Genomic DNA, 16825 nt, shown 5'->3' with positions numbered 1-16825 from the left:
CATGGAGTATTCACTGGAAGAATATGTGCAGAAAATGGTTTAAATGAACAATAGATGAAGTTTAGATGAGGATCATATACAATGTGGGACGGATGGATTATCATCTGTGCTGCTTCTTCCTACGTTTACAGTTTGAAGGGAAATTCTCCAGTGGTTTGACAGTTGTCTCCTTCATTCACTTTCCTCCTCTTCCAGCGAATGTGGCCTGTGCGACATCTCGACTCTCCGTCTCTTCTGACAGCAAAGACTTTCTTCAAATCTTTAATTTGTGCCCAACAGCTGTGCAGACGATCTAACGGGAGCACGAATGAAAGACTTGAGCTGCGACTGTTCCTGGAAAAGAAATGGCCGGGTTTAGTGTGAGTGGAAGCGACGGTGATGATGTGACTGGGGCATCAGGGTTGAAACACTTCTGCATTTTTCATGCAAAAAATATCTTTTTATAGTCGCAGCCATGTTTAGTTTTTTTTCCAAGCAGTGAAGTAGAGTTAAGAACAAGATACAGAATAAGTGAGTTTTTTTTACAGAACATCATAAAGGGCACAACCCCCCAAACTTATCGCTCATATCATAACAATGCATTTCACGGTGTAGAGTTTAAACAACACACATTTTCCTCACCTTCAATGGGAAATGAATCAGGCTGATGAATTGGAGAAGATTAAAATCAGTCAGTGCCTTTTAAGGGAGCTCTGCCGTATGAATCACTGACAGCCACAGAGTCATTGTCAAACCCGATCCACAGCACAGGTCAAAAGTCAGTTTCATTTTGTTTGAAACAGTGGGAGTATCTTTCATGTCCACAAACAATATTCTACGACAGATCTAATCCTTGAGCTCATAGCAACTGATAAAAATAAATGAAAGAATCACGCACCATCCCCATTTTTATAAACTGTCACTTCACACCAGATTTAAAACAAAAGAGACTTTTGTCATGAGAATTTTTAGTAAAACCAACCTTGAATTTTAAACCCCAAGAAGCTTGTTTAGCAACTAAAACTATTGTTTTCAAAAAAGGTTATTTCTGTAGTCAGGGATGATTTCAAAGGCTTCTCACGGAGCCGCAAAGTAGGAACAGGTCCGTGGAAAGTTCTCACTATGGAATAAATCTAAGTGTGGAACCTGCAACCAGCATTACAACAGGAAACCAAACAGCCCATTCAAACAGACTGGTTTAGAATGGACACTACCAAGTAAATTCAAGGGGCTGAGCATCAGTTTCATTTCACTGTGGTATACCCCAAGGACCTATGTTTGGTACCCTGCTCTTCTTTACACACATCACTCTCCACATTTCCTGTCTTGTACTTGGTCATGGCTGTAGTTGATCCCAAACTGAGACTGAAAACAAGAAATTATTCATTTAATTTTCCAAAAATTAAATGAATAATTTCTTGTTTTCAGTCTCAGTCGTATTCTCATAATTGTCTCTGATCGAGCTTGAAGAGTGAGAGTGAAAATCACACATGGCTGTTACAAACAGACTGCATCTGTGCATCCAGATAAACTGTAGCGTTGCAGGATGCTGCAGTGACTCGAGGCTGTAATCAAGTCCTTGTATTAATTAAGAATGTAATCAAACTTCAAACCTCTTGAACATATGTCTCTCTGAGTCTTTTCTGCTGGCGACAGAGAGCTGATACAAGAAAATGGAGACAGCACCTGCCAAGGTTCGGGGGAAAGAAAGCATGTTGTGTCACACAGTTATTATGGACGTGTAGTTTCCTCCTGGACTGCTGCATCGCACACTGAGCTATTCCTGTCTGTCTAATTTCATTAAGATCAGTCATGTCCTTCAGAGGAGCTGAGATTTTCCATCTGAACACTGCTCTGTGTTTCACTCGCTTTTTTACTCCAATTCAACCCCATGCTCCAAGGTCTTTTTAACTTTCTTCTAATATTCAATCCTTAGTGTACAACAGTCTGTTTCTCATACTCCGGGGTTTACGAGTTTCATTTTATAAACAGGGGAAATGCAGTTATGCTAAATATGAAGAATATTATGTTCCAATAACTGCCAAGAAAGAGAGTAAATGAATCCCGTGCACACATTCAGCAGGTCAGTAAACAGTGAGCTGGTTTTTTTGTGAGAACATTTTTAACTGCTCACAGATTAAAGAGAAGTACATCAAAGATGGTTATTTAATGAGCACGGTAAAATTTTGATGTAAAACATAAGACACATCAGGGAATTATGGGCATCACAGCAGTGTCACAGTTTGAATCCTGGGGATAAACTGTTAAAAAGATAAAAAGATAACGGATAGATGAAAATACATGCAGATTAGTAATGTTGTGCTTGTCTTGTGTCGCCTTGAGGATAAAAAATGAGCCATTTCTTTCTCAACAAATGCAAATCAAAGTATTTTTTACAGCACTTGTGCTTTACACCTTTTGTTATAGAAAAACATTACATACCTGTTATTTAAAGCCCGTTATTTTACATCAATTTTGTGATAAATAAGACCATTAACTGTAAAAGTAACAGCCATATACTGTATTTATGGTCACACTCTATCTGTTACTTTAGGTGTTTTGAACGTTACAGTATTCTAGTTCAACAGTTAAAATCTGGCGACAAGGGTGTGCTGTATTTTTAGACGATGTCATTAAAATTAAATTCAAAAATTCATTTTGAATTTAATTCATTAAATTAAAAACTGTCGGTTGAACGTGGCCTGTTCGACTCCATTGTTGCTGTGGCTCCTTCACTATAAACAGAAACATACTGTCTCTGCTATTTTTACATAATTGTATATTACACAGGCCTGTTTGTTTTTTAAAATAAAGTCACACGGGGCATCAAGCAAACAGTAATTTCCAAACCCACGCACACACACATAAATGCATTAATCACATCAAATCAACAATAACAGGATTTCCCACACATCATTAACAGCTGCAGGGGAGTTAAATATTGAAATGATAGAAATCAACATCTCTGTAGTTCGTACGTAACCCTGATCAAAAAAAACAGAATAAAGAAGGACAAAACCCAGTCCCAGCTCCAGGGTGGACAGATGTGTTGTTATTCAAAGACATGTTTGTAACGGTCCCACAACTTTCCAAAGTGTCCAGGTCTCATTCAGGAAGCAGGAGTGGGTGTGTTGTTTTGGAAAGGCCCACACAGTGCCGGGCCATCACGTCAGCCGAGGCTCTGCTGCTTTGTTTGATCGTTTATCGATGTAATAACTGCTGCTCTGAAACCGACAGAAATCCCTGCAGAGGAGAGAAGAGTCTGATTTGTCTTCTTATATCTTTAAAATGAAAAGGCCACGTCGGTGCCTGAGGTGGAGACGAGGGTGAGCAGACCCTGATACCTGCGAGGACTGGGAAGTAAACAGGAAATGAACCCGAGGGGCGAATGTTTAAAGTTCCTCCACGTGAAAACACAGCTAATGGAATTTAACTCAAACAGACCGAGAGGGATCTCCAGCCACATCACGTCTATCCACTCAAACCTGGTTTGACCTTATACAACATCTGCAGAAAAGTTTGCCTTATATCAGAGCCTATAAATGGATATGGATATTTAGGGGGTGATGCTAAGATACATCGATATATGAGAGTCAAAGTTTCAGACCCCAAAATAAACATTATACATAAATACATTATACATACTATTATCAAACCCTTGTGAAAAAGAAATGTGATTGAGCCGTGATATTTTACAGTTTGACTTTATAACCATTTATTAACTATGAGTATAAATGAAAAGAAAACACAAATACCACCAAATATATAGAGCTTGATTTCAGAACAAAATATTTGTGTAAAATGAATGTTTTTATATGGGCACACTAAATCCTGAGGATACCAATATGTCTATTTAATATGTCTGTTTGAGTCTGTTTGTACTGTGGCTCTGCTTAAGTGACAGTCGAGTCTGGAAAGAAGATGAGAAGAGCTCCTCTTTTCCACGGCTGCATTCCCATCCCTCCTTTCATTTTCTACAGTACACCACTCATTGGACTTGTCTCTTCCTTCCCCTCACATCACCCCGTCCCTTTTCATTCATCTCTCTCAATCTGTAGCCGCGTCTCTTTGAACGCTGCAGACGCAGGAATGCAAATTACCTCCCGACACCTGGAGCGAGCCCTCGTCCCAGACACTCTGCATTTTCACTGCCGATGTCAGACCCCTGCACCTGAGCTCCGACTTTGGAAATAAGATGCAGATGTTGTTCTATCAACATCTGCACACGTTTTTATCAGCATTGGTTCTTGCATTTTAATATTACAAGCTGTTCCAGCAATAGACTGTTCCCTTTCTCACACATATAGCACATATACACCTCACAATGATCAGGGTTAGAGTTTTGAAACAGTGATGATTTTAGACAGAGGCGTGCAGACAGAAAGCTAATTCGTCATTTTTTACTGGCAACCCCTTTGCTTTCGCTGGTTGAGATGATTGTCGCTGGCAGATTTGGTGTCAAGAGATCTAATTAAATTGGCTCCACGAGTGGGTGAGCTCTAATTGGCTGACTTCTTAATATTTCTCCATCTCTTCTAAAAAGAATCACAACGGGGCGTCTCCAATATGAACTTGGCGGCTACATTCATGATATCATGATAAGACCGAGACTAAACCTAACAGGTCCCTGGTGAAGGTCCTCAGCAGCTGAAAAACAAGGAGATATTAGTTTTATCGTACTTAGAAATGTAATATAATTGCATTGTTCTAAATTAATATCTGTTTGACTCCATAATTCATGTTTAGAAACAGTTTCTGTCTGGGGTTACTGGGGTTTTAATGTCCCAAATCCATAAAGTGCAGGGCATTAGTATCCAACTAATGATCGGCTTCTTGGTTTAGTAATAAATGCTCAAGATGAACGTGTAAATATTTGGGTATTTTTACCTTCAGCTGTTAATGATGTGTGGGAAATCCTGTTTTAATTAACGAGGTTAAAATGTCATCACAAAATAGTTTCTTCTATTTTATTTTGTCCCCAATCAGTGGATTCCAGCCTGAGTCTGAGGCAACAGCATCGTTCTTACACACTGCTGGAGAGAATTGCATCACATCAGCGTTGATAGTGTGTGTGTGTATGTATGTATGTGTGTGTGCGTGCGTGTGTGTGTGTGTGTGTGGGTGTGGGTGTGTGCTGCTTGTGTAACAGCAACCACAGCCTGTGTTTGTTAACGGACTGACCAGATGTAATAAAGGAAGGAAGGAGAGAAAGAGGCTGCAACCGCATCACTCCCATGTTCCTGACCATGCAGAGAACATGCAGAGAACATGCAGAGAACATGCAGAGAACATGCAGAGAACATGCAGAGAACATGTCACATGCCACAACCACAACCCAGCTCACGTTCAGGCTGCTTTAACCTTTGAATGAGGCCATATAAGGCGTTGAGGTGTTTCCAGTCAATAATCTTGAATAATGTAACCATATCCTGTCTCTAGTCTCACATCTACATGAGTGGGTTGAGCTTTTCACCCAAACGCTCAGCCAGGAAACACAAGTCTGTGTCTAACAATGTGTCAAATGTTTCTTTCCCAAAATCTTGGCCGTGAACATGATCCTGAACAGAAACAACTTGGGGTTAAAATGCGCTGTCTGCCCCAATCAGGATTCCACGAGGGTTAAATTTAGTCTGCTCATTCTGAACCGGCAGCTGAGACCACGAGCAGGTTCATCTTGACTTGGAGCAGAGAGCAGAGAGTCGGGGTGAGAGCTGAGGTCAGAGTGTGAACTGAGTTAGTCACCGTGACGACAGGAGATGTCACCGCTTCTGCTTTCGTCAGGTTTCTAATGTACAGTATGAAAACATGACAAGAGATAAGATGACGTTTTATTCATTTCTACTATATGAGAAATACTCTTATAGAGCTGAACAGATGACTATGAATGTAAGGAATTGGATTAGGCCTGATCTGAATAAAGCAGACTATTGCATTCGGTTCTGTTTTCACCTTTTTAGTTCCGATGCTTTGATGGAATAATGATCGTCTTAAAAAAACCCAACCAGGATGTGGCAGCTACACCAGTTAGCAACTGCTCCATGCTCGACTTCCTGCAGCAGCCACTTGTTGTCGTTGGCTCGCTGCCGTTTCACGCTGGGCAGGGGAATGTATACTCAGCGTGTTTGAGGGTGTGTGAGGAAACAGCTGCTGGGGGTGGGGTGGGGTGGGGGGGTGGGAGGGTTCATTAATGGGGACAGATGAGAGCCCTGACTCTGAACCCTATCATCTCTGTGCAGCCCACCAAACAATCAGCTGCACAGACCGAGAAGCTCAACAGCTACACATGCACTTCTCTATCCAATAGAGTGAGAAGGATTTTTTCGGGCAATGACTCAACCGGAGCATCTTTGATTCTGATATATTAAATGCAAGTCTTGGCAAAAACCACAAAATTAATATACGTTATGTCGACGACCATAAAGTGAGACGAACTTTGCATTGCTGCAATTTTACTCTTTGGACTTGGCTATATATTATATAGGAGGAAATATGCAGTATCATACCCGAGGATGCAGTTTGGACTAATGGGAATATTAAATTCAAACATTCTATAAATCATGCGTTAGAAAAAGTTAACTAAAACTTTTGAATAAATATTCTTTGGCAGAAAATTCAACCACCCAACTAAATGAAGGTAATTAATTTATATGAATTTATTCCTGCTTTTTTCAGATTTTGAATTAATAACCACACATGGATTAACCACTAAGAGCCACTCAGTTTTATCCTGTTTGCTGAAGTTAACAATAGATCTTATTATGTTTAATATCAGGCTATAACAGAGGGATGGAAGCACTTCTGGTGAATCCCCGAAAGTAAAAATGAAACCGTGATGATGGAAATGAAACCTTCAAATGCACCTGTCGGTCACACTCCAGATGTTACCAACAACCGTCAGCGCCCCCTGGGAGAATGGTTCCCCTAAATGGATGAAAGCCGGTGTTCTCATCTTGCTGTTTCTGCCAAAAGAATATTGATCTGTTATATTTTTGAGGCTTCACTCTCAGGGTAATAGACAAGTGCACCAATCAAATCTATTATTAAAACCAACATGCTGTTAATGTTGTGGCAGATCAGTGTTCATGGACTCACATTAACAAGTCGTGGATTTAAATATTCATGCTCTGACACAAGTCAATGCCTCACCCCTACATCAGGCTAGATCCCATACAATCTGTTTGTTTCAAGTCGGTTATCACATACTTGAAATAATCAATCTTAACTCTAAACATTTTGTTTATGGATATGGCCACATCCTGAGGTCCAGGGAACAACCTCTGTGTCGGAGGCCTGGGTCTATTCTTTATTCTTTTTTAAATTACTGGTTTGACTCGAAACAGCATCATTAACACTGTGTACCTAGACGCCCTCTGTTACCCTAAAATAATATTGTATTTTAAAATTAAATGTAGATAGCCTGTTATATATTTGAAGACCAATGTCGTCTGTTTGAATATGAGAATGAAAGAACAAGGAAATGTTTTGGATAATCTGAAGCTGTACATAGCTGTTAATATTGAGGTGATATAATATATAGTAATTGTTAGTTTTTCAATCATGAATACTGACGTCAGTAAATATATTTACCATATTATAACACTCATTATTGCCAGAAGTGCCTTTTGAGTACTTAATGCTTTAAGTACAAATTTCTAGATTGAAGGGTGAACTAACCCTTTAACACATATTCTTACACTCATAGTTTATTGTATTATCTATTGTATAGTCAAATACTTATATTTATACCTCTACTATATATCATATATGATATCATACTCTCTGTATATTTTCTGTATAGTCTATATACACATATTTATACATGTGTACATGTTATAATTATTATTATTATATTACTATAATTATTATATATACTGTTGCTGCCATTATTACTATTTACTGCTATTATATTGGTATAATTACTATCATATATCAATATATATTATGTTATATTATATACTATATATACTGTAGCATTTTTATGTACTGTCTAACAATAACATTACCATCATATCATCAGTACTATAACCATCATCTTGCCACTGCACCTTATCTACCTATTTATCTTGTGTTTCTGTTTTTATTCTTTCTACCTCAATATTTCTTATTTTATTCTATTGTATTGTATTTTATTGTATTCAAATATACCGGCTGCTATGACGACTTAATTTCCCTTCGGGGATGAATAAAGTAATCTATCTATCTATCTATCTATCTATCTATCTATCTATCTATCTATCTATCTATCTATCTATCTATCTATCTATCTATCTATCTATCTATCTATCTATCTATCTATCTATCTATCTATCTATCTATCTATCTATCTATCTATCTATCTATCTATCTATCTATCTATCGATCTATCTATCATCTACCTCTCTCTCTCTCTCTCTCTCTCTCTCTCTCTCTCTATCTATCTATCTATCTATCATCTACGTCTCTCTCTCTCTCTCTCTCTCTCTCTCTCTCTCTCTCTCTCTCTCTCTCTATCTATCTATCATCTATCTCTCTCTCTCTCTCTCTCTCTCTCTCTCTCTATCTATCTATCTATCTATCTATCTATCTATCTATCATCTACCTCTCTCTCTCTCTCTCTCTCTCTATCTATCATCTACCTCTCTTTCACTCTCTCTCTCTCTATATCGCTCTCTCTCTCTCTCTCTCTATCTATCTATCTATCTATCTATCTATCTATCTATCTATCTATCTATCTATCTATCTATCTATCTATCTATCTATCTATCTATCTATCTATCTATCTATCTATCTATCTATCATCTACCTCTCTCTCTCTATCTATCTATCATCTACCTCTCTCTCACTCTCTCTCTCTCGCTTTATATCTTGCTCTCTCTCTCTCTCTCTATCTATCTATCTATCTATCTATCTATCTATCTATCTATCTATCTATCTATCTATCTATCTATCTATCTATCTATCTATCTATCTATCTATCTATCTATCTATCTATCATCTACCTCTCTCTCTCTCTCTCTATCTATCTATCATCTACCTCTCTCTCTCTCTCTCTCTCGCTTTCTCTCTCTCTCTCTCTCTCTCTCTCTATCTATCTATCTATCTATCTATCTATCTATCTATCTATCTATCTATCTATCTATCTATCTATCTATCATCTACCTCTCTCTCTCTATCAATCTATCTATCTATCTATCTATCTATCTATCTATCTATCTATCTATCTATCTATCTATCTATCTATCTATCTATCTATCTATCTATCTATCTATCTATCTATCTATCTATCTATCTATCCATTCATCCATCCATCTATCTATCTCCTATCCATCCATCCATCCATCTATCTATCTATCTATCTATCTATCTATCTATCTATCTATCTATCTATCTATCTATCTATCTATCTACAAATCACAAACCATCACATAAAGTGTAGTTCCACAGTTCCCCACCAGGCTGCGCCACTTGGACCACATCTCTCTCTCTCTCTACCTCTCTCTCTCTCTCCACACTTTTTTCTCCCCCACCCACCACCACCACAACCACCCACCGCCCCCCCCCACACAGTTTTGACGTCAGCAGCCCGCAGTTGAGCGACAGAAGCGAGGAAGGACCGAGCCCCTCTCCGCCGGAGCTGTTACCGGGAGGCAGTAGCGTCACACGCCGAGAGAGCGAGTCCCAGCCCCCGGAGAGAGAGAGCCTTCGCCCCGGTAGAGAGAGAGAGAGAGAGCCAGCCGAGGAGCCGAGGGAAGGTCCGCCCGAGAACCGAGCGATGCCCGCGCTGCTCCCCGACGCCCAGTGACACACACACGGACACACACAAGTACCCGTCGACGAGAGGAGGAAGAGAACCGTGATTTCTTTTTTTTTTTTTAGTTTTAAAAGAGAAAAAGGTGAAAACCCGGGAGGACCAGCCAGCCAGCCGCTTGAGCTCCGGAGGCTCCACCACCACCGAGGCGTGGACCCAACCCTAGCGGACCGTAGGACCGTTGGACCCCGGTTCCAGACGCCAGAGGCACCCGGAGGAAAACTAAACCGAGCCGCCGCCGCCGCCGCCGCCGCCAGGAGAAGAAGACATTTTTTTGGGGGGGCTTGTTTTTTTTGGGGGGTGGTCGTTGTTTTAAATTTTTTTTTTTTCTACTCGTTTGCCGTGGATCGTGGTTCCCGGTGCCGCCATCAAGCTGTGTTCTCTAGCCATGGGATGTACTCTGAGCGCGGAGGAGCGGGCGGCTCTGGACCGGAGCAAGGCCATCGAGAAGAACCTGAAGGAGGACGGGGTCACCATGGCCAAGGATGTCAAGCTGCTGCTGCTGGGTAAGACTGCTACTGGTGGTGCTACTGGTGGTGGTGGTGTTAGTGGAGGAGAAGGTGTGGTGGTGATGGTGGGCGTCTGGTAAGAAAACCCTCATCTGAAGGTGTGAAGGAATCGAATCAAACACCATCTTCACCATCAGCCTTCTGCTCTGATTTCCCTCAAAACACATCCTCCATCCTCCCAGTAGCATGACAGACCATTACAGACCAGCAGGTGAAGGTGGTGTCTCCACCCTGATGGAGCTTCTAACTCTCAGATGGTAACTGCAGATAAAAAACATGGCAGTAGCTCTGCAGCAAGGCAGGGAGGAGGGAGCCCCCCCCCCCCCGGCTCCTTCAGCTGGTTCTCTGGGGTCTTCAGGGGGTTCTCTGGGGTCTTCATGGGGGTTCTGGGTGATTGATGCATGGGGTTGTTTCTTATCTGGTGTGTTTAAGTCCATGTGAGAAGCAAAGGAAGGAGAAGGGGGTGAATGAGTGAAGAAAGGATGTGGAGGAACAAAGGGTGCAGCAACTTTTCTGCATCTCCTCCCCACTGCTGCTGTTCTTATTCACTTAGCTTTTTAACAGGCTCCATCTCTTCCTTCCTTCCTTCCTTCCTTCCTCTGTCTCTCTCTCTGTCTCCCTCCTCCTCCTCCTCTCTCTCACTCTGTCTCCATCTTGCTGTCTTACACTCACACACATGCACCCTGTTTACATTGTCTTCTTGTCTCTTATCCCTCAGGGGCTGGAGAGTCAGGGAAAAGCACCATCGTCAAACAGATGAAGTAAGTCTTCAATAAGCACGGTCTAATAACCCTATAGTGTGTATGTGGCGTCCCTTTATCACTTCTTCTGTATGTGTGTCTCCCTCTTACACAAACACACACACACACACACACACACTAACACACATATGAGTGTGTAGCTGTAGCCTTCAGCACCTGGATTCTTACATGTATTTCCCAGGGGATTAAAAGCATCCCAGTCGACCTCTGACCTCCACCCAAACTGTGATGGGTCTCCACACATCTGACATCCCATGGCTCAGCCCTGGTCAAGCAGCTGATGTCATGTATCAGCTGGATACATGGACTTTCAGCCATGTATAAGACTTTCAGATTTCAGCACAAGCCTGCATCTGTGAAAGCTCTGAGGTGTGGTCCCAGTCACCAGACCTCACTGGTGACACTGGGATCAAAATGGTGATTCTCAAGCAAACTTGGAACACGCATGTTCTAATCAATTTGATATCTTTTAGTCACACACCCACAGGATTCATGTTAGTAATAGCATCTGGAAAGGGGGCGGGGCTTGTTTTTAATTGATATTGCATAGTCTCAGTATATGGATGCCCAGGGGTCTGACAGGAAACAGTCAAACTATTGTTGAAGATGTTTTATTTTCTAATATATTCTGCTGATTGATTGGTTCCAGCTTCTTCATTTTTATATTTTATACTTGTCTCTGTTTTTGTATATCACTGGAAATGGAATATCTGCTCGTCACGCAGAATAATTATGAGTTGAGAACGATTCCTTTGTCGCAGCCTTGTGTTTTGTTTTTAGCTCAAAATATGAACAGGCTACTTTTGGAATATGAGTTGCCAGCGGCTGTTGTGGTTGGTTGTCGCCCACTGGCTGTGTCCGTCTCTTTGGCTCCATCCATACGATGCTTTTGTTTTGAAACTCAATTGATAACCGCCCACATGAGTGTTTGAGCCCTGTATCAGTAATAATCCCATATTCGTCCATATTAACGCACCTGAAGCACAGATTCAGAGACGATGCACGTTCACTGGGCTTGTGCATGATGTAGAGAGGAGGCAGATGTGCAGGAGACAACAGAGAAACGAGAAACGACAGTTGTGAGATGTAAGCCGAGGGATTTCCTGGATTGATGACGAGGTGGAACTTTCAGTGTTTTGCGTTCATCACGTGAAAGTCCAGTCTTGACTAATACGAACCAATCAGGAAGCACCGGTGACTGCGTCATCGTTTCCCAACGTCTCAGAGTTTGCTCATCTCAACCCTGCCCGTGTTCAAACCACACAGCACCAGATGGGTTTCTAAACGTCTCCGTCTTAGACACTCACAGCGGAGTAGTGTGGACAACTGAAGAGAAGCTGTGTGGATGAAGCCTGTGAACTTTACAGGGGACAGTCATATTTAACTAAGTTGAAATTCCAACAAAGAACTCCTGTTTAGAAACAGGAAACTCTTGCACCCGTCGTACTCGGCTTTGAATTTAGTGACTCAATTAGATTCTGTAAGATTTTGAATTTTCTCCAATGGCATCATTATGTGCTCCTGTTGTTACTTCGTATTATTTATTATTATTTGTATTATTTTCTCTTGGATTTTTTTCCAGCTGCAGGGGAAGGATTTACCTCTGCATAATGTATTTAACACAGACACTGTACTTAATGGAGAGTTAACTCTAATGGTACATGTATTTACTGTGTCACTGCAATAATGCTACCATGTAGGAATTACCACAGATTTAGATAAACTCTCAAACATCAACACAACACTCAACCCCCCCCCCCCTCCGTCCCATATAATTTCCTCTTTAATCCACTTATGACATATGGTTTTTCTTCCATCTCCTCCGCTGGGTCCTTTCACAGGCAGCTGAGTGTGTTTTAGCCGATAATAGGCTTTGGCCGTGGCCGTCCGCTGACACGTCACAGCGACGTGATCCAGTGGATCCAGATGAGCTGCCCTCTCTCAGCTGTTAATGGTCGTTCCAGCAGCACATTGTGCACGCTGCCTGCCCAGCGCTCGCTGAGGGGTTCATTGAATGTACATACGGTTTAGTAGTGCATAACTCCAAGAACATCTCACGGCACCGACGGCTGTGAAGCATCGTAAATCACACAGTTATATGACTTGGAGTGACACAAATGCATATGAGGTGGCTGCGTTAGTCCATATAGAAGCTGTTATGGTGTTGGTACAGATGTCAGGTGTGGTGCTTTATTGCTTTGAATTGCGACCGTTGAATGAATCTAGCAGGATTTCTGGTTAGGAGAGAACAAATTGTCTTGTTCATCTGGTTCACGTCACGTCTTTCAGTCCTTCCAGTCATGCCACCTCCGTGTGTCTGTTGTCTCGCTGCAAGCTGGTCTTGGTCATTCTTCAGATGATGAAACTGGATCACGTGAGACGGTGTTGTTTTGTAATTACTTAGAAATACCAGGTTTTATGTTATCCACCCTGTATGCATCTCGGGGGACGTCTTATTTGTGAACAGGAAGCAGATTAATACAACGTGCAACAGCAAATTCTCTTCCTATTTAAGAATGCTGACACTTAAGTTGTTGAAGCCATTTCAGAAGCTTAAGACATTTTTAAAAGTGCGAGAAGGTGTTAATACAAAACCAATAGAAAAGACACCTTTCTGTTGGAAAAATCCAAACTTCCAAGCTGAAATAAGTTTTGAGCCGAGCTCTTTGAAGGCTGGATTTATTTATTTTTTCGACAATGGACTCCAGTGTTTGTGTGTCTTTTACAAAGAGCCTGTGATATAATAGAGGGAGTGAAGCAGCTTTTCAAGTGGTGGACAGCGCCCTGCCAGGGAAGCCTTTACGTTCCTGTTCAGAGATGCTCAGCTATTTCCGGAACCGCATCAGAGGCTCGGAAAGCACTCGCTGCGTTTTTCTTTTCACAGTGCTTTGAACATCTGGGGCGTGCTCAAGTGACCGGTTGTGTGTGTGGGTGTGTGTGTGTGTGTGTGGGGGGGTGGGTTGTGTGCCTGCTTTCTTCAGAGACAGCCGGAGACGCACAGGGAGGAGTGGATTAGATTTAGATTTCATGGTGTACATGTTGAAGTGTGTGACACAGCTGTGCGTGAGTGGAAGTGCATCACCACAATGAGCTCTATGATCACGGGGGGAGAAGAATTGAAACTATGAGGAGGGCGTTTTGGTTTGAGTTTTGGGTCTTTAAGGTGGGTTCTTCAAGGAAATGGGCTCTTGAAGTTTCCTCTTTCTTAGTTTTGTTTCTGACAAAAAACTGCTGATTCCACAATTTTTCTTTCTAAGATTATGCAATTTCTCGCTGGCAGTAGTCGGGATTCCATGGAAATGTGCTGCTAACTTTAACTAGATTTACAGAAAATTGACAAAAGAATACGCAAAATCATGTGCGTATCTTACCGCGACATTTAAGCGACTATGAGGAATTAGTTCATCAGTATAAGCAGTAGGTGGCGCCAATTTTTCCGGTCAGTTGAAATTATATAATAGCAGAAGAAGAGGACGCAACATTAATATGATGGAAAGTGTTGTTTGTTGAATTGATTCAAGTAACGTTGCCGTCTCCTTGTGCTCATCCCTTCTAGACAGAAGCTTGATTGACATTTAAAGGCTCATTTATGCAAAAATGTCGGTAACGTTAGCGTGGTCGTTAAGCAATACATCCACTAGAGGCCAGTGCAGAGTTGAGAGTTTCGGACAACTTAAACATGGCGACGTGGAGGTGCTTGTGATGATGCACCTCTTAAGAAAGAAAATAGCATTCGGCCAACTTACCACTTTTCTTGTGGTACTGCTCCAATTGGTCGGTTTCGCATGAATCAAAAGCTTTCAGAAGGAATGCAGTCAAACGGATGAAATGAACGCAGAGTATTGCCAAAAGGCTCCGTCTGTAGCCATGTACGTATATATAACCATGAGGCATAAGTCGTGATTCTTGTACAACATCATGTATTCGCTAAATCTGTTTCCACTGCACCTGAACAGCTTTTACCTTGTATCAACACACCTACTTTTGCAGCTCTCTCAAGCTTTCTCCTGCGATATTTAATATCACTCTTGCCGTATCCACAAATCGGAAATATGCATTGAAGCAGATGCACGGAAACACACCTGATAACTCGAGGCACTGATAACATCTCTGTGGCGAGCAGAGTTCTGCTGTGTGAGAGAGAGAGAGAGGGAGTAGATTAAAGATGTGTATGGATGAGTGAATCATCACAGTGGTGTGAAGCCACGACACAGTTTCATGTAGGTCCACGTTTGTACGGCAAGAGTAAAATATAAAGACTGTTCAGAGAAAAGGAATCTTGAAGAGACTTGCTGGAGAACCTGTGAATACATCCATGTATCATGTGATCTTCTATCATTGAGTGTAATAGTTGGGCCTGCAACCAAGGGGATCTGGTCATGTGTGAAGAACATATCTCTACCTTGTGCAGAGAGCTTGCCGTGCGCGCGTGTGTGTGTGTGTGTGTGTGTGTGCGCGGGAGACACCATCTGTTTATGAAGCCCTTGTGTGTTTAGACGTGTGCAAAGGTTTCTCTCGCTGCCCAGCTGGCAAACTGACCTCTCCAGCAGGGCTCAAACGTGTGTGTGTGTGAGAAAAATAAATAATGTTGTAACACTTTTATATAATCGAACAGGAAGCCACTCCTGACCACATGAAAAGCTTCTACACTCTGGTGGGTTCAAGTGTAGCCCCCTCCCCCCCTCCCCTTCCAAAGTTTCTTCGGTGATGGCAAACTTCAGAAATGGATGTAATTGTACCGGGAGAGGAATGAATCAATCCTGGTTAACTTGCTCAGTAGATATTAGATATTGTTAATGGTTTATCTCATCAGCAAGAAACTATTACAAGCATGAAGTGTGACTAAACTAGCAGTGCTACAAAAAGTGGGATTGCAATGGTGTTAAAGTTCTAAAGGTTTTTACCTTCACCAAAGAGGATATATATGTTTGTTGGGTGCTTTTTTTCTTCATTTTTGCAAAGGGAGTAAGAGACATTTCCTGTGAGAGAGCGAGAACAATGAAACTGCGAAAACGTCAAGAGGATGTGAGTTTTCATGTTTCCATTCAAATGTGCTGAAAATACTAATTTGTGCCGTCTTCTGTTCGGCAAAGACAAAAAATTGTTTTACCGAGACAAAAAGCACCCAGCAAACAAACATATCTTCTTCGGTGAAGGTAAAAACTGTTAGACCTTTAACACCATTACAATTCCCCTGACCCCCATGTTGCCATGTATTGGATGTGGCATTAGGTTTTAGCCGTTCGAGTCAACACTAGGGTTACGTTATCATAAACTAATAGGAAAACAGAGTCTCTAGTTTAGATTTGGGAAATTTACTCTTTGTGTTGATAGTTCACTCAGTGGTGTAAACCAGCTGCTGTGAGGTCTAGACACCTTGGAAAAAAAATCCGCCCAGTGACTCCTCCTGACTTCTCTTAGTCACATGAGGACTTGTGACATGTTTTCATTCCTGATAAACCCTCCAAGTAATTTCTCTCTCCCAATCATTTACAGAGAATGACTATATGGACTGTGAGCAGAAGACAGAACAGGTGCTGTGAGAGCTACGTCTCCTATAGCTCTCACAACCTGATCTGTAGTTTATATCCAAAAGTAATTTATATCCAAAGAAAGGTTTTACAATGTTTACTAGAACTTATGTTTCAGCCATTTTTACCCTCAAAGATAAAAAGGGTGGATTTGCTAAAAGTTGCTATTACGTCGCTGCACTGTGTCAGCCTCATTCAGTCAGGCGCTGCTTGAGTGTATAACATACAGTACTTCTCATTTTCTTTCTCCATTTTCAT

The 16825-nt window shown here is 41.5% G+C and overlaps 1 protein-coding gene across 3 annotated transcripts in view; it reads left to right on the top strand.

Moving 5' to 3' along the window:
• Positions 1-9543: 9543 nt before the first annotated feature.
• Positions 9544-16825, top strand: part of gnao1a (guanine nucleotide binding protein (G protein), alpha activating activity polypeptide O, a) — a 77283-nt gene continuing 70001 nt past the window's right edge. For all 3 annotated transcript variants that reach the window (XM_061076027.1, XM_061076029.1, XM_061076028.1), the window contains exons 1-2: positions 9544-10272; positions 10994-11036. In XM_061076027.1, the coding sequence (XP_060932010.1) occupies positions 10155-10272; positions 10994-11036 (161 nt within the window). In that variant the 5' untranslated portion in view covers positions 9544-10154. The remainder of the gene's footprint in view (positions 10273-10993; positions 11037-16825) is intronic.

This window comes from Limanda limanda, chromosome 8, assembly GCF_963576545.1.
Source record: "Limanda limanda chromosome 8, fLimLim1.1, whole genome shotgun sequence".
NCBI lineage: Eukaryota > Metazoa > Chordata > Actinopteri > Pleuronectiformes > Pleuronectidae > Limanda > Limanda limanda.
Note: the sequence above shows the minus strand (reverse complement) of the source record. Positions and strands in the feature narration are given on the sequence as shown.